Source organism: Clupea harengus, chromosome 8 (genome assembly GCF_900700415.2).
Source record: "Clupea harengus chromosome 8, Ch_v2.0.2, whole genome shotgun sequence".
Taxonomy (NCBI): Eukaryota; Metazoa; Chordata; class Actinopteri; order Clupeiformes; family Clupeidae; genus Clupea; species Clupea harengus.
In genome coordinates this window covers 15505925-15531538 of record NC_045159.1, presented here as the reverse complement: position 1 = coordinate 15531538, position 25614 = coordinate 15505925, and the positions used below count along the sequence as shown (strand labels likewise).

At 45.8% G+C, this 25614-nt stretch overlaps 1 protein-coding gene across 3 annotated transcripts in view; it reads left to right on the top strand.

The window, feature by feature from the left end:
* The window catches only part of klhl13 (kelch-like family member 13), a 79501-nt gene that overhangs the window by 47357 nt on the left and 6530 nt on the right, over nt 1–25614 (top strand). For all 3 annotated transcript variants that reach the window (XM_012841463.2, XM_012841461.2, XM_031572060.1), the window contains 5 exons: nt 3910–4051; nt 10894–11026; nt 13825–14021; nt 15004–15799; nt 20172–20285. In XM_012841463.2, coding sequence (XP_012696917.1) covers nt 3910–4051; nt 10894–11026; nt 13825–14021; nt 15004–15799; nt 20172–20285 — 1382 coding nt within the window. The remainder of the gene's footprint in view (nt 1–3909; nt 4052–10893; nt 11027–13824; nt 14022–15003; nt 15800–20171; nt 20286–25614) is intronic.

Genomic DNA, 25614 nt, shown 5'->3' with positions numbered 1-25614 from the left:
AATCAGCTGACTGTGCTGTGTTTCATGTGACTTGTGGCCGCCCGCCCCACTTCCTGTAGATCTCCCATTTCCATCAATCCCATATGGCATCTAGCGTCCGCCTCGCTGTGCCGTGCTGTGCTGTGCTGTGCTGTCGTCCCAAGGCTTGCGTTTGGCTTCCCCCCCAGTCTCACTAGCATCTTGCTGTTAGCTCTCTCAATTGGAATAGATGGACGAAAGGCCTCTGCAAGGACACCGGAACTGTCTGGAAGTTTTTCCAAGTGGAGGTCAATTGTCCGCCTCACCTTGAAAGAATGCTTCTACACTAAACTGTTCTTAGATCTGTAATAGAAAGATGGATAGTTTTGTTGTCGTTATTGATTAAAAAACAAACAAACAAGGCAAGATGACTTTTCCTTTCTATGCAGAGATCAGTTTTGTCAAAATGTTTTGCGGAGTGCAAGATTATACTCTCAATCGTTTTTGTATTGTAGGAGCACCACAAAGCTTTTGGGAAACGTGCCAGAGGTCTGATTGCAAGTGTTTTTTGGCTTGTTAACCAGGTTATATCTGTTGTCTTTCTCCCAAAAAAAAGAAAAGAACAAAACAAAGAAAGTCAAATTGTTTTCCTGGTGTTTTTTTTTTTTATGTCAGCCAACAAACCTGTTCAGTGGAACGCTTCACAGCCCTAGGCAGTTGGCTGGACATTTAGTTTTTTTGCTGCCTTTCTTGTTTTTATTGCTCGTTTGCCACATGGCTGTCTCTTTCAAGCCTCACCCATCCAGCCCTTTGAGCCAGCATGGAGGACGTAATAAAGATCTATCAGAGGAAGCCATTTTGAGCCCTGGGACTGCACTCCAGTGTTGCTGTTTTTAGTATGGTATTTCATTTAACTCATTTATTTATTTATTTGGTGATCTCGGATCTCTGACGCAAGAGATTGTGCCAAACCTGCCCCCCCCCCCCATCCATCCCAACCTCATACAAGCTCCTCATTTGTGACTTGTGTTTGGCTCCCTCTGAGCAACCCTCGTTCAGATTAGCTGACCTGCTCCCTTTCATCAGGGCATCGGCTCAAATGCCTCCGTCCAAATGTTTGAAATCACACTATTGGCCTGCTCATCAAAGCTCATTCAAAGACATCTTTGAGCCCTCTCCATCCCCCTGAAGAGTTTCACAGGCCATTCCAATGAAGCGGGAGGGAGCCTGCCGGCGAAAACCACAGTGGATTACCATTATTAATCTTGTGTCACACATCAAAGATTGGCAAACGCATTGGTTTTAATGCACTGGTGTCGTGCATCATTGGTGTTGTTATGTGATGTGCGAGTGGGCTTGTTGTAGACTTGCCAGTTTAGTGTTCATGTTGTGTATGTGATGTATGCTGTTTGTGTTTGTGCGTGATGAAATACGCGCCTGTGTGGTCTCTTATTTTATTCTATTAGTCATCGTGAACATGATTTGTATTTATTTATTTATTTTAGTTTACTTTTATATATTTTTATTGTATCTAATGTGTGCAGTCTGTCTGGGTGTGATGGTGCACCATGGGTTATGCTGCTAGCAAGTGCATTTTAATTAAAGGAAAACATATATTATCAGCTTGCTTACATTTTTAATCCGAAAGACATAAAACGCAAATTCTAATCAATCAACTGTTTCCACCGGCCCGCAGCGCTTTTACCTGTCGGATTTGTTTGAAAACCAGGCTTCAAGGAGTGAGGGTTGGGGAGTACTCAAGGTGCTAATGTGTTCTGTGCTCTTACACTAATAGCACTGTGGGATTAAAATTGATCAGCGGTTGCTTTTATTTGTTCCCTGCCGAGTGTCAACACCCACGTAATGCGGTTTAGTTTTAATGTTGTGTTGTGGTCATTGTGTTGATGTGTGTGTGTGTGTGCTTTGTTGCGGTTTTTGCCCTGAACCTTTTAGGCCTATGTTCTGAACCTTTTGTTAGATGGATTTTTCGATTGGCCTTAGAAAAGTATGCATCCTGAATACCCAATTAACACCAGTTCCTGTGTTTTTCCATTAGTTCTGTCAGAATATTGATCATATCAACTTAGTCATCATTGCAGGCTTTCAGTATCACTCTTTATCTGGATTTCTACAGATGTGCTCCTTTTGAGGTACATGATTAGTTCTTGCAAATGGATGGGCTGAGAAGCGCTGGGTGGCTGCAGAATAGCCATCCTCTCTCTGGTAAACATGACTCTCTCCTTGCCCATTAAAAGGCCAGGGGCCCATTAAAAGGCTCTCTGGGGCTCTCGCTGCCCTTTCTGGGTCCTAAACTCCTCTGGGTTGCTGACCCGAAAGCTGCCGTTGCTCTGCATGAAAGTTTCTTCTGTAGTACAAAATAAGTAACTTAGTAGCAAAGTAACTTTCCTTCTCTCGGGTGGCAGAATCAAAAGGGCTGGTTATGTTTGTCCTTGCATTAGTTCCATAGAATCCTGAGATCCATGTTAAAATGTAAGCCACAGTGGCTGCCCAGGGGTCCAACCTGCTCAGGTCCACGTTTGGCTGTTTATGGTGAACAATCAGTGCATTCCTCTCTGAACTAAAGATGTAAATGAATGAAGAGACACACTCAGAGACTCACGTGGGATTCTGCTGCTGTGCCAAGAGATTCATCCCTGTTGAACCTGTGCCTATTTATCATAATAACTAGTTGAGAGGGTGCATTTAAGAATGTGCTGTAAAGGTACAATGAGGCCATAAGTCCCATCTCATTACAACTCAGGCCATACAGTTTATAGGGTTTGCAGCAACCTAATCCATTCCACAGATAAGTCTGTGAAGGAGGGAAAGGTTTTAGTGACTGTCGGTACCGAGCAGGGCTGTTCCCAGGGAGACTGTTTGACGTACAGTAGTCATTAAGGTTATTATGGAATAGCCCGGAAAACTCAGATTTCCGGTTGCCTTGACTTAATCACCATTACCTCGTAATGAGACTGACGCCAACATTTACAAGGTTATGAGCAATTTAATTCGGCTCAGTAGATGATTTTTGCCTAAGAATAGGGCCCGCAAACTGAACTTGTTGACCCTAAATCCTACAACTCTTGGCTGAATATATTTGCTCTGATTGCAGATAAAATAAATCAAGTTGTGCATTAAAATAAAGTGTTAGTGTGTTCCCCACAAAGAGGTTTTATGTAAACTTGGAAAAACATTGTTGTTGATTTTCGATACACTAATTAAAAGCAGGATTATTGAATCCATTTTCAGTGCCCTATGTATGTTTGGTTGCGTGTGTATTTAGGGCTACTAGGCCTAGTGTTATTAGAATGGAAGGACAACCAAAGGACAAGTCCGACTTAACACAGAACTCCGAAGAGCAGCACAAAATGAAAAATCACAAGGGGCTTTGCGAGCCGAGCTAAGAAAGCACCATCAGCCATTCTTCACCCTGACTTCCTGTAAAGGTGTGGGTCAGAAGCAGGTATCTCTCGCTCTGGAATTGATAATGGCTCCTTTGTGATAAGGGTGGGTGGGGGATTCCGAGAGGTCGGAGAGGTGGCGGGTGAACTATGGGTGGGAGCTCTGGGGAGAAGACTGAGGATGGCACCTCAGAGACAAGAGGGATTCTCCCGTCAGCCATAATATTCTTCTTCTTTTTTTTTCTCACATGGTTATATTTAATAGTGTTTGTGTTGTTAGGTGTGTGGTTTTTTGGTGTTAGCATGTTGATGAATAAAATCTATAGAGATTAGCCTGGTGTTATTCGGAGGTGTATGTGTAGAAGGTTGTGAGTGTGTTCATTCTCCATATGATTTGAAGGTGTGTGTGGTCTTGTGTTGCCTTTGTGTTGAGCCCCGATGTGTTCTGTAACTCCCATTAGGCAAAAACCCCTAAATGGGGTTATTCATTTTCTTTATTAATGACTAATGTTTCGCCTTCCCTCTCTTTCTCTCTCTCTCTGTCTCTCAGATCCCTCGTGGAGGATGATGACCCTCACATGAAGGTGTCTCTGGGCTGTGGTGACATGGGCATATCCGCCCATCTTCAGGCATCTAAGACAGGCAACACACGTTTTTTCACCAGCAACACACACAGCTCCGTTGTCCTACAGGTACGTGGTGTGTGTGTGTGTGTGTGTGTGTGTGTGTGTGTGTGGTGTGTGTGTGTGTGTGTGTGTGTGTGTGTGTGTGTGGCTTTGGAAGTCAGAAATAATACATTTCGTGTAAACATTTGAAGTACTTGGTCCCAAATTTTTTTATTTTATTACTAAAATTAGCACCCACTTCCTCACTCATGAAAGGAGCACCTTTTGAGATCATAAAACACTGCAAAGGAAGATGAATTATATAACTGAAATACTTAAATGTGTACACACTCACGGATTGACACAGACACGCATGCACACACATAAACACAGTTAAAGACACACACAGAGCGAGAGGCTGTTTGGGTTCTCTACAGAAAGACGACCTTTGTTATCTATATCCCTGCTGTGACATCAGCCATTTCGCAGCATGCTCTGCCTCCGACGTGGAACGTTCTGGAACATCTAGGAGACTCTGCTGTCATGGCGACCTTTCCGCTGGAGGTCATAGACTTGGAAGCGCAGAAGGCTGCTCTTCAAAGGTCCTCTGTTCTCTATACTTCACGCCAAAGGGGAGACGTGAAAAAAAGAAAAGAATAGGCAGAGAAAGAAAGAAAAAAACGCAAAGACAGGAAGAAAAAATTATTTGAAGACAAAGCAATAAGAGTGAGGTGTTACTTGAAGTGCTTTAGTCTGCACTATCTGAGTAAGAAAGCCTGAGAGACAAATAATTACCCCTGAGATGGATGAGGGAGAACTCTCTCTGTTGTTCTTCACCACATCCAAGTTCAGGGAGGAAAAGGAAAAAAAGATGAAAACCAGAACATATGATGCATGTAAATAATATTTAAATAAAACTGCATTACAAATGGACAAAAAGTAGTTTTCTTCACCCAGACTAAATTCTGCACGTTGTCCTCGAAGCACCCTCCTTCAGCTGGAGCAGGACGTGGTGCGTCTCTGTTTGTAAAAGAGGCTGGCGAGTTGTTGTCTCGTCTTTTAAAATGGGATATTGGTTTCCCGTTATCATAACACTGTCAGAGCCACGGCTGAACAAGGCGTGATCGAGGGCGTCATGACTGCTTTACGACAGACTTGACATTTATCCCGGCTTCTAATTGGCCGCTTGCCACCCCACTTCCATGATGACTTTTTAAAAAGGTCTGTGGAGTTGCTCTCTGGCAGGTTTTGAAGGGGGAAAAAAACACAAGATGGAGAAGCATATCTCCTCCAAAAAACAGGTCCCACTGAAAATTGGCTTAGATGGCTGTCTAAGAAGACACTTTTTTTTTTTTATCCATCTCCCTCAGGATTTTTTCGCTTGTAACATTCCCACCATGTGACTGTGAGGGTTCGTGTTTAACAGAGTGTGTGAGACTCGTACTGTCCTACATTCCCCTCCAAAAACCCAGCAGAGACTTAAAACCAGACTAACCAGGCCAATTTCCTCCCACTGCAATGTCAGGTAGAGGTCAGCTTAATGTTAGCGCAACGTTCTGTCAAGGTGGTCTGTATGTCTCCAAAGTCACAACCAGCCACCTCAGCTCAGTCCAGTGTCAGAGGAGTGTTGGTTAAACGTTTGGCAGAAGGTTTGGTCACTCAGCATGCCAACTAGCAACTGGGCCTCTCTCTCAGCTTGCCAACTAGCAACTGGGCCTCTCAGCTCAGCTTGCCGGTCGGCCGGATGGGTGGGTGGGCAGGAACCATGCCATGGGCCTGGATGTCGTTGAAGGTCGTTTGCACGAAGCAGAGCTGTGTGGGCACACATACACACTGAGCGAGCTGCCATCCTCATCACAGGAGTCAGCCTGGGCAGAGTCTCTCTCTCTCACACACACACACACACACACACACACATACACACACACACACACACACACACACACACACACCCACCTATGCATGCACACCTGTCTTGTGTGAGGGGAAATGAGTGCACCTGGAAGAAGATTAACTTGGCGTACGTTCTTTTCACAGCCTTCTTGGCATTGCATTTGTTTGGCTGCACTTCTACTTAGCATTTACTCCAACTGTGTGTGAGTGTATGCATGTTCCTATAGTGTAAAATAGGCAGTGTTGCCTATGAGTTTGAGAGTATACAAGGTTAGCGGTCAGTGACTGCCCTTGAGCCTTTCCAGGATGTTTTTTGTGTGTGTGTGATGGTTTGCATGTGGTTGAATATGGGGTGTTCGGTCAGATACAGTTCAGTATGTTGCCTCAGGCTTCTCAGGAAGTTTTGTCTGTGTGTGTGTGTGTGTGTGTGTGCGTGTGCGCGTGTGCGCGTGTGCCTGTGTGAGGGAGCATGTTCCGTATGCAGAGCGTCCCATGATCAACCCATGCCATAGACAGTGACTGATTTGTGCTGTCACTGTGAGGGGGCGGAATCGACTGACGTGCTCACATTGACAGCTGTCAGCAAACACCTGGTGGGATGGTTCGATGACTTTAACACACACACACACACACACACACACCGAGTGACGGATGGAGAAGTTGAGGGCATTTGGAGGACCTGTGTTCATCAAGGGCATGGTGACGAACCCTGCTAGTCAGCCCAAACACACAGCTCTACTCTTCCATGAAACACACAGAAAGACCTTTACACACACACACACACCTGTGCACACGTATACACAGACTCTGTGCTGCATTCATGGATGCATACTATGGGCCACTTCCAATGTCATGTTTGTGATCATTTAAAAAACTAAATTCAATTCAATTTTCCTTTTGTGAAAATATCAAAGCTGTCATACATCACACAGTACCAGCTAGGCTAAGTGCTGAGATTAACTGTTTTCTACTCCATGACAAGGAGGTATATTGGTGACTGGACAAAAGTGGAAAAAGTGCATATTGCGCAGGTCATTGCACTCTTTAGTTAGTTAGTTAGTCACTAAAACCCCATGGCAGTAATTTACCTCTTCTGAATTCCATCTCTCTTTTTCTCTCCCCGTTTTTCTGTCTTTCATCCCGCTCTCTTTCTGTCTCTCTCTAACACATTGAGCATGTGCTTGAAAGCCTGTGTGTGCATTCCCAGTAGGCTATACATCCAGCCAACACATATTGCATGCACATGAACACACACACTTGCACACACACAGTGTAGCCTGATGAAAAAACAGCACATGGCCTCTTGTCTGCCTGTGGTTTGAAATGTAATTGGAACGGTGGGCAGCATCTGCAGGAGTGAGTGGCCCTGTAGTAACATCCAGTACCCTCTGAGCATGCAGTACACAACTATGGTCTCACACACACACACACACGCACACTTGTACTGCACAACTCCAGTCTACACACATATGCTCTCACGCACATACACACACTTGTGCTACACCACTCCAGTTTTCACACACACACACACACACACACACACAGCGAGAGTTGCATTCTCAGGCTCATATGCACACAGATACACTAAACAGCTACAGTCTGTTAGTGACACTCACAATCACTGAAAACAACTACACTCTCACAATCTGACACACACTCACACACACACACACACCAACACACACACCAAAAGGACTACACGTACACTCTGACAAGCACAACACAACCGACACACCTTAGAGTAAGCAGCACTCGTTACTTCCTAAGTACATGAACAAGGTCAGCCAAGGAAACACATTATTATTATTATTATTATTATTATTATTATTATTATTATTATTCCTCTTTAAATTCATCACTCCAGCCACAAGCCATTCATAACGGCACACCAGTCACTCTCCTCTGTCAATTATTTAAATATCATAAAAGCTGCCGCAGGTTACTAATTGAAGCTTCGTGTCGATATAGAAAGTTCTGTGAATGCCCGGAGTGAGCAGGCAGGCTGAAGCTATGTGATTTGATGGGCTGGCAGTCTGTGATGGCAGAGCTATTTATTAACCTTCACACGCGGGTCGCGCCTCTCGGAAAACGCCAGAAAACGAATGTGTGTCTACTGGTCTGAGGTAGAAATAGTTTGACCAAAGTAACCACCTTTAATTGGATCATGCAATCACACACTGTATACACGTGTGTACCAGAATGACCATACATATACACACACGCACACGCACATGCACACAGGTCTTGCTGTAAATATCAGTGTATCTGCAGGCTCCTCCTGGCTCCCTACAGTGCTCCCCTCTTTAACCCATATGTCATTAAGACCGATGCTGCTGTTCTTACACCCTCACCGTATCAGCAAGCCGCTTAGCTGGCCACTGCTGCCAGATTGGCCTGAGGCTAACACGCCGTCGCTGGTTTACTCGCTTCGTCAGTGTAGCTGTGGGTTCTTAAAGACACCACTGCCACCTAGCCAGACTCCAGCTGTTTCTTCAAAACAATCTCGTACACAAACACACACACACATTGAAAAGTTCAATTTCGTCTGGTCTCGCTGTCTGTCTCTCTCTCTCTCCTCCCTTTTTCTTTCTCTCTCTCTCACACACACACACAGACACAGACACACACACAGACATTAATGCATGCACTCTTTTTAGTTTTTCTTTCTCTCTTTCTCCCTGACACTCACACAAATGCATGCACTCAAAGCTGTTTTCATGCTGATTCTGACACACACACACACACACACACACACACACACATTAAATGCATTAAATGATGCTGAATAGTTCTTTGGTATTAAAAGTAATTGGAAATTAATTGACTGGAGGCTCCCAGGCAGTTGTCAAGAGGTTTGTCATTCAACTCTGGCGATTCAGTTCAAATTGAACTGCAGCATGACACTATAGCTGTATAAGCACTGTGCTGATGTCATATGGGAGAGGGGAGTTATTAAGCCAGCAAACTAAAATGGATGCTACAACACTGACGCCATTAATCAACTCATTACAAATAGCAAATTGTGTGCTAACTTCCCACTGTATGTATTTGTATACATCACTATTTATTTAATTAATTAATTAATTAATTAATTAATTAATTGTTTGTTGAATTATTTACTGTTTCTTGGTTTATTGTCTAGTTTCACTTTGTTTTCCCAGATGACCAAGTAGTAAAGTGGGTCATCCATTTTCGTCGTGTCCTTACACACACACATTCCCCACGCTCCATGAGAGTGTTCAGTATCCGACAGGGATCCGCCCCAGCAGACTGGCCCCATGGCAATCACACCACTCAGGCTCCCGGCTCATGCCTCCCCTAGCTTTGTGTTGTGGATTCAGGGGGAAGGCCACACAGTGAAGGCCAGAGGCACCGGTGTCTAGACCTGCATCCTCTGAGGCTGTGGGCAGGGGGGAGTTGTCTGTGCTGGTGGTGACTGATGCAGCTCGCCTACTAGAGATACAGAATACCACAGGGCTTAGGAGACCCAGAATTCAGAGCTGGCTCGGACATCAGACTCCTAGTGCATGCCTGTCACTACATCTTTTTTTTTTAAATTTTATTCTGTTTTCTTTTATTTAATTTTTTTTTTTATCGGCACCCGCCACCAGCCCACACATACGCAATGACACTGTACATGAAATGGTGCAGCAATGTCCTACGGACCCGAGCAGGATACAGAGCAGGATCTGCTTTGTGTGCCCTTATGTGCTGAGGTTCTGCTTAAGGTTTCTTCCAGGGAAGAGGGAGTAACAGGGAGTTTTTCCTTGCCACTGTCACCATTGTGCTTGCTCTAAAGGGGTACAGGCCCTGGGCTCTGTAAAGCGGCTTGAGATCATTTTATTGTTTTTGTGCTATATAAATAAAAATCCCTTCCAGTTCTAAAATACAAAAAATGTTGTTTTTGTTTTTTTGTATTCCCTTTTTTGGTCCCCTACGCCACTGCTATTCTGGCATCTCCTGTCTCCAGTCAGAGTTTTCCTCTTCTGTCTTGTTCCTCACTCATTGTGAGCACCGCCGACAGACTGCACTTGGCCTACTTATTCCCAACCGCATCCCAGTCCAGCATTCCTCTTTAGCAAATATGTGGGCTCTGTTTTTTTTTTTATCATGTATTGTTGTGTTGTTATTATGTTATATATCAAACCTATTTATATATTTTGGTGTGTGCTATTATTTTCTGGAAGTAGATTTTGAGTAATCCCATAGTGAGGCTATGATGATTGCACCAGAATGAATAGACCTCCCTCTCTATTGTCTTTGTGGGCTCCAGATGATGCATTTTTCAAATCCGTTTCAAATGCGTCAAGGTAAAATTTCGTGACTCATTTTTCCTGGGGTGGTGGGGTTTAAAATGCCCCACACCCCTGACAGTCACTGGTAAGTGCAGCGACAGCATCTCCGGGGCAGAGGAGACTTCACCCTTGCCTGTCAATCAAACTGTCTGGAGCACAGCCTAAATAATGGCTCAGGCTATCTACTTCCTTTTACCCTGTCTAATTCCAAGATAACACTTCCTTCTTGTTGCTCCCGTCTTTTCTCTATGGAGTCATTAAAACCATTACGGAAATGATTGTCAGTTCAGCTTAAGCCTGTGGAATCTGCTAGGCTAGTTAAATTGTGCTGTCTTTCTCTGCTTTTTACTGTGCTTTTTCCCTCTTTTTTTTTTGTTGGTGGAAACTCTTCATGCACTATCTAGTGCATCCATTTCTCTTTTTAGTCCAATAGCCCACAGAGTTACTCATCTTGGGGGGGAGTGTGTGTGTGTGTGTGTGTGTGTGTGTGTGTGTGTGTGTGTGTGTGTGTGTGTGTTGTGGTGGTTCAGAGAAGCTGGTCTCACTAATGTGCTTTAAAGGAAGATTATGTTCTGAACATTTAATTTGGGTTAAAACTCAAGGTCACCTCTTTATCCCCCCCTCCCTTTTTGTATACCCCTCTTTCTATCGCACTCTCTCCTTCCCTACATTCACCCTCTTCCTCTCTCTTCCTCTCTCTTTCTCTATCCCATTCTCCCTCCCTCCATCTCTCTCCATCAGGGCTTTGACCAGCTCAGGATAGAGGGGCTGCTGTGTGACGTGACGCTGGTGCCGGGTGACGGAGACGAGCCCTTCCCCGTGCACAGAGCCATGATGGCCTCCTCCAGTGACTACTTCAAAGCCATGTTTACAGGTAAGAGGGGGATGTATGGAGTGGGGGAAAGAGGGAGAGAGAGTTGGGAGGGGATTGTGATGGGAAGAGTCAGCTGGAAGGATAAAGAGAGCAAAAGCGAGTGAGAGATAAGGATAGAAGAGAGGGAGAAAGAATGATTGAAGCTTAAATCTTCATTAAATCATGAGCTGCCCCACTAACATCAATATGCTAATTAAGAAGTGCAATATTTCCATGTGTGAGAGAGAGAGAGACAGAGAGACCTGCATGGAGAGGGGAAAGGTTTGGTCTTTAGGTGAGCTGGGTAGGAAGAGTGTAAGGAGAGAGGAAACTGGGGGAGTGGTACAGAGAAAGGGGAGGACCGTGTTTCCAGCTAAGAGGATGGGGAGAGACAGAAAAAGGAGGTCAAGGGAAGAGCATTTATGGAGGGCGATAGATAAAACGAGAGAAAGAAGGAGACTGTGAAGAACGCGGAAAGGGAGAATGTTTAGAGAGAGGGTCACGGGAAGGAGAGGAGAGGGGGAAAGCAAAATGACAAGAGCGTTTCAACAATGTTGACATTTTGATGTGTCTTCACTGGAGCATAAAATGAAGCCACTGTGTTGCTGTGACAGATTAAATACAAAAGAAATGTATCCCCTGGCACAGAGGAGAATAGGAGAGAGGGAGGAACACTACACACACCTAGAGAGGAGAAAAGTGCTAGTCACAGAGACTGAGTGAAGAGTGAAGAGTGTGTGTGTGTGTGCACACGTGCGTGTGTACACGTGCGTGTGTATGTCTGTGTGTGCCTGTAGATGAGATGTATAGTTTTGTTTTAAATTTTTGGTTCATATTTAGCTTTTTTTTTTATAGCTATTTTGCTTTGGGAAAACTTGTTTAAATTGTGGTGTTATCTGTATGTCAAGTTAGAAAGAAATAGAAGTTGATGGGTTAATGAGGAGAAAGGGAGGGAGGGAGGGAGGGAGGGAGGGAGAGAGAGAAGCAGAGGGAGGGTGGGATGCATGATGCAAGCAATCATAGGACAGGAAGGAGGCTGATAAAGAGATGAAAATGGACTGATTTAGGGAGCAAGGGAAATGGAGTGGATATGAGAGGGAGACACACGTGTGTGTGTGTGTGTGTGGTGTGTGTGTGGTGTGTGTGGTGTGTGTGTGTGTGTGTGTGTTAGAGGGGCGCTTTTTAGGCCAGGCGGGGATTAGGGATAAACTGATAATCAATGCAGGTTCTGCGGCTGCTTAATTGATTAATAACGGAACTCTCTCGCCCCACTCTTTATCTCTGGCAGTTGTGTCGGCTGTGTGTGTGTGTGGAGAGAGCAAGATCAGTTCTGCCGGTGTCTTGGTTTAAGAGATTTGCCCTCTGTCATGTGTGTGTGTGGTGTGTCCTTCTCTTTGTGCTGTGTGGATGTGGATGTAAACATGCCTGTGGCTGCCCACTGGGGCTCAGGGCTGAGGGCTGAGGCAGGCTTTGCTAAGCAGCGGGGCAAGAGGATGTTCCAGAAGTGCAGTGTGTGAGACAGCTCAGTCATGTCCTCACCTGGCTTTCCCCTGCCACTGGCCTCCACCTCCCCAATCCAATAACAATCCAGTCCAGAGGGCCAACCGTGTGTGTGTGTGTGTGTGTGTGTACACTGACTGCAACAAGAGATAGAAAGGTTAAGGATAAGGCAGGGATATATTGGATTACTAAAGACTTTGCTTTTACCTTCAAACCTTTTTGACCCCTTTATTTATGTTTGTTTATTTCTATTCATATGTTTTTTTGTTTGTCTTCACTGTAAATGCGGTCTCAGTCTATGGTCATGCCCACGTGTAACCCATACATTTTTCATGTGCTTTTTGTTTTCGTGTGTGTGTGTGTGTGTGTGTGTGTGTGTGTTTGTGGAGAGAGAGGGAGGGAGCTCTGACCCAGTACTGTTGAATTAATCAGCATGCTCAGGGCTTTTGTGATTTTGTGCTCTGAAGTGGATGCAGTAGTTGAGTGGGGAACGCGTCGGGCCCATGTTCTCTGCCGAGTCGCTGCGTGGGTGGGTGGGTGTTGGGCTGTTCTTTTAGTCCTTTCCCATCTGAACACCAGAAGGCCACCTCATAAGGTGCCCCGACCAAACCCCCGTCCACCACACCCTAACCACCCCCAGAGGTCCAAGGCTGCCCAGCTTCAGTTGGAGTGTGTGTGTGTGTCCACTCAGGGACACTGACTCATCCTCTCTTCAGCTGTCTGCTTCACGCAGCCTACTTCCGTTTTCACGCTCTCTCTCTCCATCCCTCCATCCATCTCTCTCTCTCTTGTCTCTTTCTGGCATCCGTTAGGAGTCTTATCTTCCCTTTTCTCTCTTTCCCCCTCTACCTCTGCCTCTCTCTCCGTCATTTAGGCTTGTATTGTTTTCTGTCTGTTTCTCTCTGTCACTCGCTTTGTCTTGTCTCTTTCCATCTGCATCTCTCTCGCTCCATCCGTTACCTGAAGAGAAAGGCCGCGAGTATTGAGGTGTTGTTTGTTTACCTCACCCTTAAACAGAAGTGGGTCAGGCTTGTGTGTTTTACAGGCTCTGCATTTAATCATCTTACTTCTCCCTCCCTCCCCTCTCTCCTCTTCCTCCATCTCTCATCTACTCTCTTTATTACTTTCACCCCCCTTCCTCCCTCCATCTCTCTCTCGGTCTTTTATCTGTCTTTTATCTATCTCCCCTCTGTCTCTCTCTTTCTCTGTCTGCCTGACTGTCTATCTCTTTTTGAGCCCTTTTCCCCATATTTCTTCTCTTTTCTTCTCTCTTGCCCCCCCGCCCTCTCTCTCTCTCTTCCCTTCCTCCTCTCTCTCAGGTGGGATGAAGGAGCAGGATTTGGTGTGTATTAAGCTTCACGGTGTAAATCGGATAGGACTGAAAAAGATCATCGACTTCATCTACACAGCCAAGCTCTCGCTCAACATGGAGAACCTTCAGGACACTCTGGAGGCAGCCAGCTTCCTGCAGATTCTCCCCGTGCTCGACTTCTGCAAGGTCTTTCTCATCTCCGGGGTAAGAGAAACAAAGCGCACACACACACACACACACACACACTCACACACACACACACACACACACACACACACAGAGAGAAACAAATATACATCACAAAACTGTTTACACAGAGACATAGAACAGTACAGATAAGCCTTGAGCACCATGCCTCTGTGTTCAGTCTACTGATTAGCTGGAGGACATGATTGGCCTTATTGTTATGGGTACTGTTGAGTGCTTTAATCAGCATCTACGACCTTCATGTATTTACTTGTCCTAGAATAATCAAACGTGTATCTAATACTCGAGTCCCCCAGTGGTGTCATCTAACCCCTCTTCCATGTTTGTGTCAGAAGTACATGTTGATGAGAACGAGAATGTCTGCTCTGTGTACAGTAATCCTTCCCGCTAGCTGAGAGGACAACGATTTTCCTTTGCCGCCTTTTGTTGTGTAGTTCTGGCGTGTAACATATTCTACCCAACACCTGCCCAAAGTAAATCAGATTTTACCACAGTGGAATGGTGACAGATCAGGGATGCTGTCCTGAATCAGCTGCTGGATGGCAGGCATGTTTATCCCTACAGTAGAGCCTCGGGTAGTCAGTCAGACGGAATAAAATCCTTTCCTCTCGGCACCAGTCAGGGCACGGTTGACGTTTAGTTTGGCATTTAGACACGCTTCATTACCTGCGCATAGCGTGGCATCCAGACCAGCGATTCTCCGAGGTGTATTTAGCATTAATGTTCTACAGCGCTTGCTACATTCTTATAGGCAGACACTAAATAATTCTTTGCAAAATTCCTTTCAATTGATGAGATGAACTTTAAACTCTTCTTGGCAAAGAAGGGCATTAAGATTTCCCTGATAAGTGAATACAGTCTCATTGTTATTAGGTAGCATTGTCAGCCTTTCCAATTGACTGAGTAAAGGTGAGCGAACACAAAGGAACAGTGTGATGATCCTCTTATCCCCCCCAGTAACCCATTCCTCTCCATTTAGGTCTCGTTGGACAACTGCGTGGAGGTAGGCCGCATCGCCAACACCTACAACCTGACGGAGGTGGACAAGTACGTGAACAACTTCATCCTGAAGAACTTCCCCTCGCTGCTGTCCACCGGCGAGTTCGTCAAGCTGCCCTTCGAGCGGCTGGCCTTCGTGCTGGCCAGCAACAGCCTGAAGCAGTGCGGCGAGCTGGAGCTCTTCAAGGCGGCGTGCCGCTGGCTGCGCTTCGAGGACGGCCGCATGGAGCACGCCGCGCGCCTCATGCGCAACATCCGCTTCCCGCTCATGAGCCCCAGCGAGCTCATCAACCACGTGCAGACGGTGGACTTCATGCGCACGGACAACACGTGCGTCAACCTGCTGCTGGAGGCCAGCAACTACCAGATGATGCCCTACATGCAGCCGGTCATGCAGTCGGAGCGCACGGCCATCCGCTCGGACTCGGCGCACCTGGTGACGCTGGGCGGCGTGCTGCGGCAGCAGCTGGTGGTCAGCAAGGAGCTGCGGCTCTTCGACGAGAAGGCGCACGAGTGGAAGGCGCTGGCGCCCATGGACGCGCCGCGCTACCAGCACGGCATCGCCGTCATCGGTAACTTCCTGTACGTGGTGGGGGGCCAGAGCAACTACGACACCAAGGGCAAGACGGCGGTGGACACGGTGTTCCGCTACGACCCGCGCTACAACAAGTGGATCCAGGTGGCTTGCCTGAACGAGAAGCGCACCTTCTTCCACCTGAGCGCCCTCAAGGGCTACCTGTACGCCGTGGGCGGGAGGAATGCCGCCGGGGAGCTAGGTAAGATGTGTGTGTGTGTGTGTGTGTGTGCGCGCGTGTGTTTGTGTGTGTGTGTGTGTGTGTGTGTGAGGGCAGCATTGTTAGACGTCAAATCTATTTAATCTGTCCCTACTCGCTGTACTACACATCTGACAAATATGGATTAAGACTGTGTGTCACAGATAATTTCTGTCTACATTATGCCTCCATCATCTGGGCTATGCGTGTGTGCATGTGTCTCGGACAGACTCTTCCTGCCTATCGGAGTGTAATTAACTGGGGTGTGGAGGTATCTTGAGGTGAAGTCTGCATGAAAGTGAACCTGGGTAGGTCATTGATCAGGGAGGGGACGTAGAAGGACAATGTCTCTAACACTAATGATCATTGTCAATTCCGTTTGGACGAGGCCGTATGCAGGAATCAGCAAGAAGAGCACGTCCGACAAGGGCAAGTGTAAATCTCACAGGTATGGAGCAGACCTGAAGGGTAGGGCTTTTAGGGTAGGTGTGTGTGTGTGTGTGTGTGTGTGTGTGTGTGTGTGTGTGTGTGTGTGTGTGTGTGTGTGTGTGTGTGTGTGTGTGTGTGTGTGTGTGTGTGTGTGTGTGTGTGTGTGTGTGTGTGTGTGTGTGTGAGGGGCCGGGTGGGTGCTGTGGATGCCTGAGCTGGACTTGCACGGTTAAAAGTAAAACATATAAAGCTGTATAGCTCCTTTCAGCCTCCAGTGGTGTTTTGAGTGTAGCGGCCCAGTTAGTGGATATAAACGGCAGGGAAGGGTTGGACTGGTGTCAGGTAGGGATTGGAGCTGCGCTGAAAGATGAACAGGGTTAGATAAGCAGAGGAGGAATGTGTGTGTCTTTATGCTGTGTGTGTGTGAGGTGTGTGGGCTGGTTTTATAGAGAGCTGGAGGAGAGGAAATGGAGACTGGCTCGCCTGGTGTCGAGGATAGGGAGGCTTCAGCCTGGTATTCAAGGAGGATGGAGAGCTTGTGTTTACACTGTGTGTGTGTGTGTGTGTGTGTGTGAGACCGTGTGTCCACCCTTCTATGAGCTGGTGTTTATACTGCATGCCAGAGAGCTTCACGATGTCTCGGACAGGTTGTTTTATGTCTCTCCACAGCAGTGAGTAGTTTCAGTGTGAGATCAGCCAGTGTCTCCTCCCAATTTCTGGGTGGTGAGAGCTCTCTCTCTCTCTCTCTCTCACTAATTCCAGTGCTACACGTACCAAGGCACCATGGACGCCATTAAAGATGGCTCTTCATCATCTTTTTTATGTATGCCCCCCCCCCCCCCCCCCCCACACCCCCCATCTCTGTTTAGATGTTCAGGCAGTTTCCCTAGAAATGCTTTCGCATCCTCACTCAAGTACTCTCAAACAGACCGTCTTTTATAGCATTTGTCCATACTTGAGGGGGAGAGAAGGTATGAATTTCATTTTCAAATGTACTGAGAGTGGGACTTGTGTGTGTACACACACACACTGCTTCAGAACAAGCAGTACAGTTGTGTACACACACACACACACACACACACACACACACAATAACTTCACATACTTAATGACACATACACTCCAGACCTTGTGCAGACACACACACACACACACACACACACACACACACACACACACACACACACACAGACAGTGATGAGGTAGCAGAACAGTTATTACCTAGGCTGCTAATCTAACTGGAGTGCAGCATCAACACTTTACAGTGAACTCACTGCAACTCTTCATCACTCCTCATCCTCTCCACTCAGGTACAGCTTGTACTTCATCAGCATTAGTGTGATGATGCTAAGACCGTATGTGTGTGTGTGCTGTGTGAGAGCTAGAGGGCTTGGGTGTGTGAATGATTTGTTGTTTGTTTGTTTTTGTTGTATTATCCTCAGTTGAGGAAAGGAAATGTGAGCCACCTCATTCATGAACATACACATAAACTCTCACATATCCACACACACACGCCTGACCGCACCGGTCACTGGTTGCTATAGAAACCAGGTCGTCCTCTGCAGGGTGGCAGGGATTGGCCGGAGGTGTGCTGGTGACTTCTGGGTGAACGCCCTAATGGAATGCTGGGCATTAAAATACCAGAGATGCAAGGTCCAGTGAGCTCAGAGAGGGTGGTCGTCATACACACACACACACACACACACACACTTACTTACATATGCATACACACACACACACACACACACATATATACATGCATGCATACACACACACACACACACACACACACACACACACACACACACCACGCGCATTGCATACACTCAGATAAACCCCCCAACACACACACACACACACACAGTTCAAATCAAAAGAGCGCTGCCCATAGCCAGCCTCAGGGTGAACATCTGTCAGCGTCTCTTTGCAGCGGTGGTCTGGTGAGTGTGTGTGCCAGGCCGCTAGGTGAAATATCAAGACTGGGGGCAAAAAGGCCATTTTAGCACCCCCTGCCCAGAACTTTCTGGAACAACTCGATGACTGGGGCCAGCCTGCTTGGTTGACCACCTCTGTCCTAGTTGTGTGTCTAGCAGAGTGTGTCCCTCTTCCCTCTGCACCCAACCTCCTGCCCACTCCAGTCTTCACCATGGTCACCGTTTCCATGGTGATCACATCACTGATGGTCAAGTGCCTCCCTGTGCCTCAGTAGCATGGATGTTATGGCCTTTTGGTCAGTGTGTGCTGTTTATAGAATGAATAAACACTTCAACCCAGTTCAAACTAGAATCATTATTTCCTATTTGTTTAATATTAATTCCTCAGGTCAGATTCATTGTCTTTGAGGAAACGAGAGGCTGCTGTTTGTTTTTTCCCTGAGGCACCTGGCCTCTTGGTGAGCTCTTCTTTGTAAGACTTTCAAGCCTGAGTGAGGCTTATGTTTTATATTCAGAAAATGCTTGTTTGTGTGTAGTTGTGTGTAGTGTAGTATGTTTGTGCGTGTGTGTTTGAGACTTTTCTTCAGAACTCTGATGCATCTATGCTGGTCCTCATTTAGCCCCCGTGTTTTCCCAGGATCTCTCCTGCTAGTCAGTTTATTTCCATGCCTATGTTGAAGCCTCAACCCTCCACGGAGAGGCGTGTGTGTGCGTGTGTGTGTGTGTGTGTGTGTGTGTGTGTGTGTGTGTGTCTACTTGAAGAGGCTGTTACTTCATTTAGGACCTCTGGGAGGTTTTCAGAAGGCTTCAGTGCTCTTCTCCATCTCCCTGGCTGTTTAAAGGGAATTATTTAAGAATGACTAATGACTTGGGAAAGCAGAGGAGCAGCAGTGCAGGATCCACTTGGGCTGGTGTGGAGGTGTGTTTGGCAAAAAACCCAGGACACACATTCCCACTTTCAGTAATTCAAATAATATTATGGGTTTTTCATTCATTTTTTTTATTGTCTCTTTCCTGCGTGGATGTGTGTGAGAACAAGGGAGACAGAGAGAGAGGTGTGTTTTTTTTTTTTTTTTTGCCTATGCAGGTTTATTCTGATGGGAGTGATGGGATTTGACCTGATTTGATATGTCGGTACATCGCATGTGGTAAAGACAGCGGGGAGTTGAGAGCGTGAGGCATACGTTTGTGTGAACTGACCACCAGCAGTTAGGTTCTTCCGCCGACCGAGAATTCCAAAGGAGCCTCAGCCTACGTTTACGGATCATCACTAAAATATTTAAAAACACACACTGTGTGACTCACTGTGCAGACCAGATGATGGAACAGCTTCCAGAAAGTCACTCTTGTGTTTTTCTGTTAGTCGCTTTGTGATTTTTCTGTTATTCCCACTTCATAGGACATTGATTAGTATGGGCTACGTGCATGATAAATGAGAGTGCCTGCCCTGGCGGTGCGTGTGTGAATGTGATCCCTGTGTGTGTGTGTGTGTGTGTGTGTGTGTGTGTGTGTGTGTGTGTGGCGAGCAATAAGACATGATGAATGCTAGTGGTGGATGGATATCTGCCAGGGTAAAGACATGCATAGCAGAGGGAAGACGCCCCGAGACGGGAGGTGAATGCACTCGCAGCTGTTCACACCGCATAAACACAGCGAGAGGCCGAATTTCATTACCTGATGTCTGTCTGTGTGTGTGTGTGTGTGTGTGTGTGTGTGTGTGTACCTGTGTGCATGCGTGTGTCTGTGCGTGAGCGGGAAAAATAGTGAGTGTGTGTATGAGAGAGTGAATTAATGTGTGTGTGTGTGTGTGTGTGTGTGTGTTGGTGCGCGCTGCATATTCACGTGTGCGTTATCTCTGGGTTGACTGAGAAGGCCATTCCTCCCTCCGTCTGTCACTCACTCACTCACACACAGTAGTTTGCTGCTATTTGTGGTTACAGCACTGAGCTGTAATGGCCCATAATGACAGTGATGGTAATAGTGTCTTTTCCTCCCCTCCTCTCCTTCTGCAGCCACGGTGGAGTGTTACAACCCCAGGACGAACGAGTGGACGTACGTGGCCAAGATGAACGAGCCGCACTACGGCCACGCAGGCACAGTCTACGGAGGACTCATGTACATTTCAGGTACACTGTGTGTGTGTGTGTGTGTGTGTGTGTGTGTGTGTGTGTGTGTGTGTGAGTGTATGTGTACGTGAAAGAGCGAGAGAGAAGGGAATGTGTGTGTATATTTGTTTACTGTTTGTGCGAGAGTGAGAGAGGAAAGTCTGTGCGTGTTTGTTTACGGTCTGTGCGTGTTTGTTTACGGTCTGTGTGTGTTTGTTTACGGTCTGTGTGTGTTTGTTTACGGTGTGTGAGGGGGAGAGAGTGTGCTCATGAGAGATGGGGGAAGAGCACCATTTTAAATCTAATTAAAAGTTGAAGTTGGTCCTAAAGGGGCAGTGATGGAGGAGATGACCAGGGCCGGATTAACAAAGGGGCTAATGGGGCTTAAGGCCTAGGGTACGCAGGCTGCCAGGGCCTTGCTTGAGACAGGAAGGAGGCCTATATTGGCCTCGGTGAAAATGTGTAGCCCATTCCTTGTTCACGTGTAGGTGTGACAAATACTATCGGGTAGTCTAAAATAATCAAATGGGTTTCCAGATAATGGAGTCTCTTAGCATTGTACGAAAACTTGACAGGTATTTGTTACGTATTTCCCAAACCACTAAAAGAAATGTTCCTATACTTTAATCGGCCCTACCCATGTTTTTCTGGCATCGATTATTGTCATTCACAGTTTGTGTATGTGAGTGTGATGGCCATTTCACGATAATTTTTACAAAGAAAATCAGCAAGAAATAAAATGCAAGTCAATTTTTTTTAAAGTTCGCAAACAGGGACAGCTGTAGGCTAGATGTTACTGAAGGATTTGTATTCGCAAGGGGTTAAAAATGAACAGCTAATTAATTTGCACCAATGTTTTTTTCTATTTATTTAATGGAGTACAAAATGTAATGCAACATATATCTGCGTCTTACATCGTGGCCAGTGCATACGTCCAGACACCATGACAACACATTTTTAGGCTCTAAAATGTTTGTTTTATCTGAAAACTGTGTTGAGGTATAGCTTAGAGGGGTCCAGATCAATCTAACGAAAGTACCTCTACACACACACACACACACACACACACACACACACACACACACTTAGCTAAGGACGCTCTGGTAAGCACCTTGCAATGTTAAGGTACAGCTTAAAGAGCTATTGTAAGGGGTACAGAATGGTATGGAAATCTTTTTTTTTATTATTTATCTGTAAACTAAATAAGATGACTGCACTGGGTTGAAAATAGGTCAACATGCCATCTACTGTTTAAAATCGTCGAAGGCCAATGCTGAGGAAGAGGCGACCAGTACATCTCTACGTCTACGTTTAAAAAGTATTGTTCAAACTAATTACTTAACTAATTAATCATACCCACACAGCTTTCTTAATATTGCAGTGTACTCACCCCTGATTAACAGGAATGTTGAGTGCTCAAGTTTTTGACATTCTAATTAGCATCACCTCATCCAGTTGCTCACAATTGGTATAGCCGAGTTGTCATTGTTTGAAAGGTGGGATAGTCAGTATGAAGCATTTCATTGTGGTTGTATATTGGTACATTTCCTAGGCCCTTTGAATAAGTGTAGCCCCTAGGCCCTTAGTGTTCTTAATCCAGGCCCTGTCCGCATCCACTTGGCATGACCTCACCACACTCTCTCTGAGATCTCAGTGTGTGTGTGTGTGTGTGTGTGTGTGTGTGTGTGTGTGTGTGTGTGTGTGTGTGTTCACTTGTGTTCACTTGTGTCTGTCTACCTCAAGATGAACCTCACGTCTTTGGAGATGTTTGGGATCGGAGAAGAATGGGAGAGAAAAAGTGTTTTTTTGTTGACTGTGTGCTAATGAGATATGAGGGAGCCGAGTGTGTGTCATTCTGTGGTCGCAGACTGAGCACGCTCTTATTGCCAGAGCTTTATAGCACGCTATTCTATTGTTCCATGTGTGCATGTATTGCAACAACACTCTGTTTGTTTTTGTCTATCTGTCTCTGTGAGTCTGTCCTTTTTATATGTCTGTCTATCTGTCTGTCTGTGTGTGTGGTTTTAAATTTTGCATCCCTCTCTCTCTCCCTCTCTTCCAGCCCTAACAACGTAACAACTCTATTTTGTGTGTGTGTGTGTGTGCAAGATATCTGTTGCCGGTTTTCCACTGCAGGAACTCGTTTGTGTGTGTTCTGACTGCAGGAACCGCCCCTGTAGGACCTCTTTCAGGGCCATTTTTGGGGGCGAAATAAGTACCTACTCCAGGGTAGGTACTTCTTAGCGACCCTGAAACTGCTGGATGGCGCTTGCAGTGATGGTTGATTGCGTATTGGTCAAACGTGACGGATGTGGACAACAATTTCTAAAACTAGCAAGAATATTTCTAACCAGACCTTATGTGGTGAATACAATGACGGAATTATAGCTTACAGAGTTGGCATGTGAAGGTTACTGTGACTGACTAAACACATACTGTAAGCAAAATGTTGTTTGTGTTTTAATTAGTCAACAGTGGTGCTGGTATCTTCAGTAATCAAGTAATTACAGCTGTCATGAAGCCATTTAATCGAGTGTTAGCAGCTTTATAGCTAAATTCAGCTGTTGACTCGACTTTGGGGTAATCCTAACGCTATCTAGAATTTCTTTGGTTTAGCAGTCTAATGTTAATGGTGCTGCTGCTGGAAAAAATATATTGTTATTTTGTAGGGCTCTGAATTGGCGTCAGGATCAAAGAGCAAAGGGTGTGTCAAGTCCAGTAGTTCCTACACCGCAATGGAAACAGACGGGCTGCAAGGGACAATTAGGGGGCCGTACCTGTAAGCGCTCACACCACCTGGGAGGTGGCCGGAGTTCCTGAAATGAAAAACCGCCTTGTGTGTGTTTGCTCTCCCAGAATGCAAGCATGTGTAGGTGTGTTTGTGCGTGGTATTGTCGGGGGTGTTTGCGTGACTCAAATCTGTGATGGAGCGCCCTGTGGCTTCCTCTCTCCGCTGCAGCCTGAGCCTTGCAGCTCGCTTGCTGCCGGCAGCCAGGAATCAAAGCCTGCTCACCCCAGCACTCCACACCTCTACATCTACATCAACAACACACACAAGCCAGCTCCATGCCAGGGTTACACAGGAGATACACCACTGCTAAGACTGCTTCTCTCTCTCTTTCTCTCTCTCGCTCTCTCTTTCTTTCTTCTTTCTCTCTCTCAACCTTTCTTGAACTTTTGATGCTTTTTTTCAAGCCAACAAAGCAAACAAATATTTGTTTTAATAATAACCCATTTCTTGTGTCTTTCGCATGTTTGATTGGTTAGTGTTGGGTGTAAATATGGTCTGTGGTACGGCAGTTTGAGAGAAAGCCAATTTGATTTTTTTATTCAGAGCATTGTGTTTGTTGAGGAAGGTCTGAATTCTGTCATTTAAAATGCTCCTAAATGCCTTCCCCAGATTACTGCTCACACAAATGCCTCTGTAATTATAAGGGTCCAATTTGTCCCACTGTTATGAATTTAGGTAATAACCCCTTGTTTCCAGATGTCAGGAAAACAGCCTGATCTTCGAGTGAGACTGAATCATTTGAGCACAGCTCTCTGCAGTTGAGGTGTGCTGTGTTGAAGCATCTCATTTTTCATGCTGTCTGGACCACAGGCTTTATGGGGTTTTAAGGATTTGCGTTTTTGTGCCAGTTCTTGTATTTCACTGCAAAGGTTTTGAAAATCCAAATTTTTCCATTTTTAATGGGTACTTCTGGTTGTTTTGTACTAAAGTTTTTTTGATTGATTGTAGCTTTATAGGGTTTTACAATATTGTATTCTTAAGTCTGTGTTGTGGGATAGTGTTGTTTTTTGGTTTGACAGGTGCCTTAGTTCCGGATATTTATACATTTAGTGTAAAACCATTTCCCTTAACTTTAGTTTTTTTGGCTGACAGTGAATGCACTGAAGTAGGAGGGGACCATGTCAGTGATTGCATAATCCGCTACACCATTACCACCAGAGCATACGTTAACCTAAAGAGCATACGTATACGTTAACCTAAACAGCATACATGTACATTACCCTAAGGAGCATCCGTATATGTAAACCTAAAGAGCATACGTATATGTAAACCTAAAGAGCATAAGGATACGTTAACCAAAAGAGCATACGTGTACGTTAACCTAAAGAGCATACGTGTACGTTAACCTAAAGAGCATACGTGTACGTTAACCTAAAGAGCATACGTGTACGTTAACCTAAAGAGCATACGTGTATGTACGTATACCTAAAGAGTCCCCTCTGATCATACAATTAAGCATGCACTGACTGACCTAAGGCACGACAGAGGTGCACAAACTCTTTACCGCCTTTATTGGTATTACATATTGAATTGTTTAGTGTTATGGTGGTTGGTGAGAGTCGCAAAGGTGACTGTCCAAGTCAGGCTCAACACCAGTCCATGCATTAAAGTCTCCACACAATAGCACTTTACCCTGGGCCTGGAAATTGCTTATTTCTGTATAGAGATTTCTCATAACAGTCTGATTCTGCTGGGCGACTGTAAGCAGCACAGTGGTAAATTGTAAATTTAGAAATGCTAATGGTATCATGCAGTTTGAGCCATATGTGATTTATTTATTTATTTTTTCATTTTAACAACAGAAATGTTTTTTTTGCTTTTACTCGGGGGACAATAATCTCGTAATAATCTGGTGGACACTCGGTGATCACTTTGTCTCGACACCAAATTTCAGTAATTATCAAGATATCACTGTTTTCAGAGATTCAGGCTTTTAGTAGAAGTCTTTAAGATCAGTGGGTAAGAATCTTTAACCTCTCACAGAAAGCCTTGATACACATGCACACGCACACACACATACACACACACACACCCAAAAAAAACCTTGACATGCAAAGAAAATTCTTGAGTCTGCCTTGCTTTTAATGCTTGAGGTAGTCCAGCTCAATTTAGCGTGAAGAAGCATTGCGCATGAGAGCATGGCTACAGGCTCCCTCAACCTCCCCCTCCTCTTTCTCTCTCACTCTTGTTCCATCCATCTATCCCCTGCCTGCATGTTCTGTGTGTTCCTCTCTCTCTCCCTCGTGTGTTTTGCTTGCGCTCTCTCTCTCTCTCTCATCCCCCCCCCCTCTCTCTCTCTCTCTCTCATCCCCCCCCTCTCTCTCCCTCTCATCCCCCATTCCCCTCTCATCCCCCATCCCTGAATCAAACTAGCCGCCTCCATGAGACGTTAGCACAAGGCCCATCCGCTGCCACCAGTCCATTTAGCAGATCCACAGGAACGCCCCCACTCCCCCAGTTCAGTTCCCCCTGCAGTGTGCTCCCGAGCGGGGCAGAGCCGATCCAGGCGGGCCGCCTGGAGCCACGGGAGAGTGGGCCCACCCCCTCAGCCCACTCACA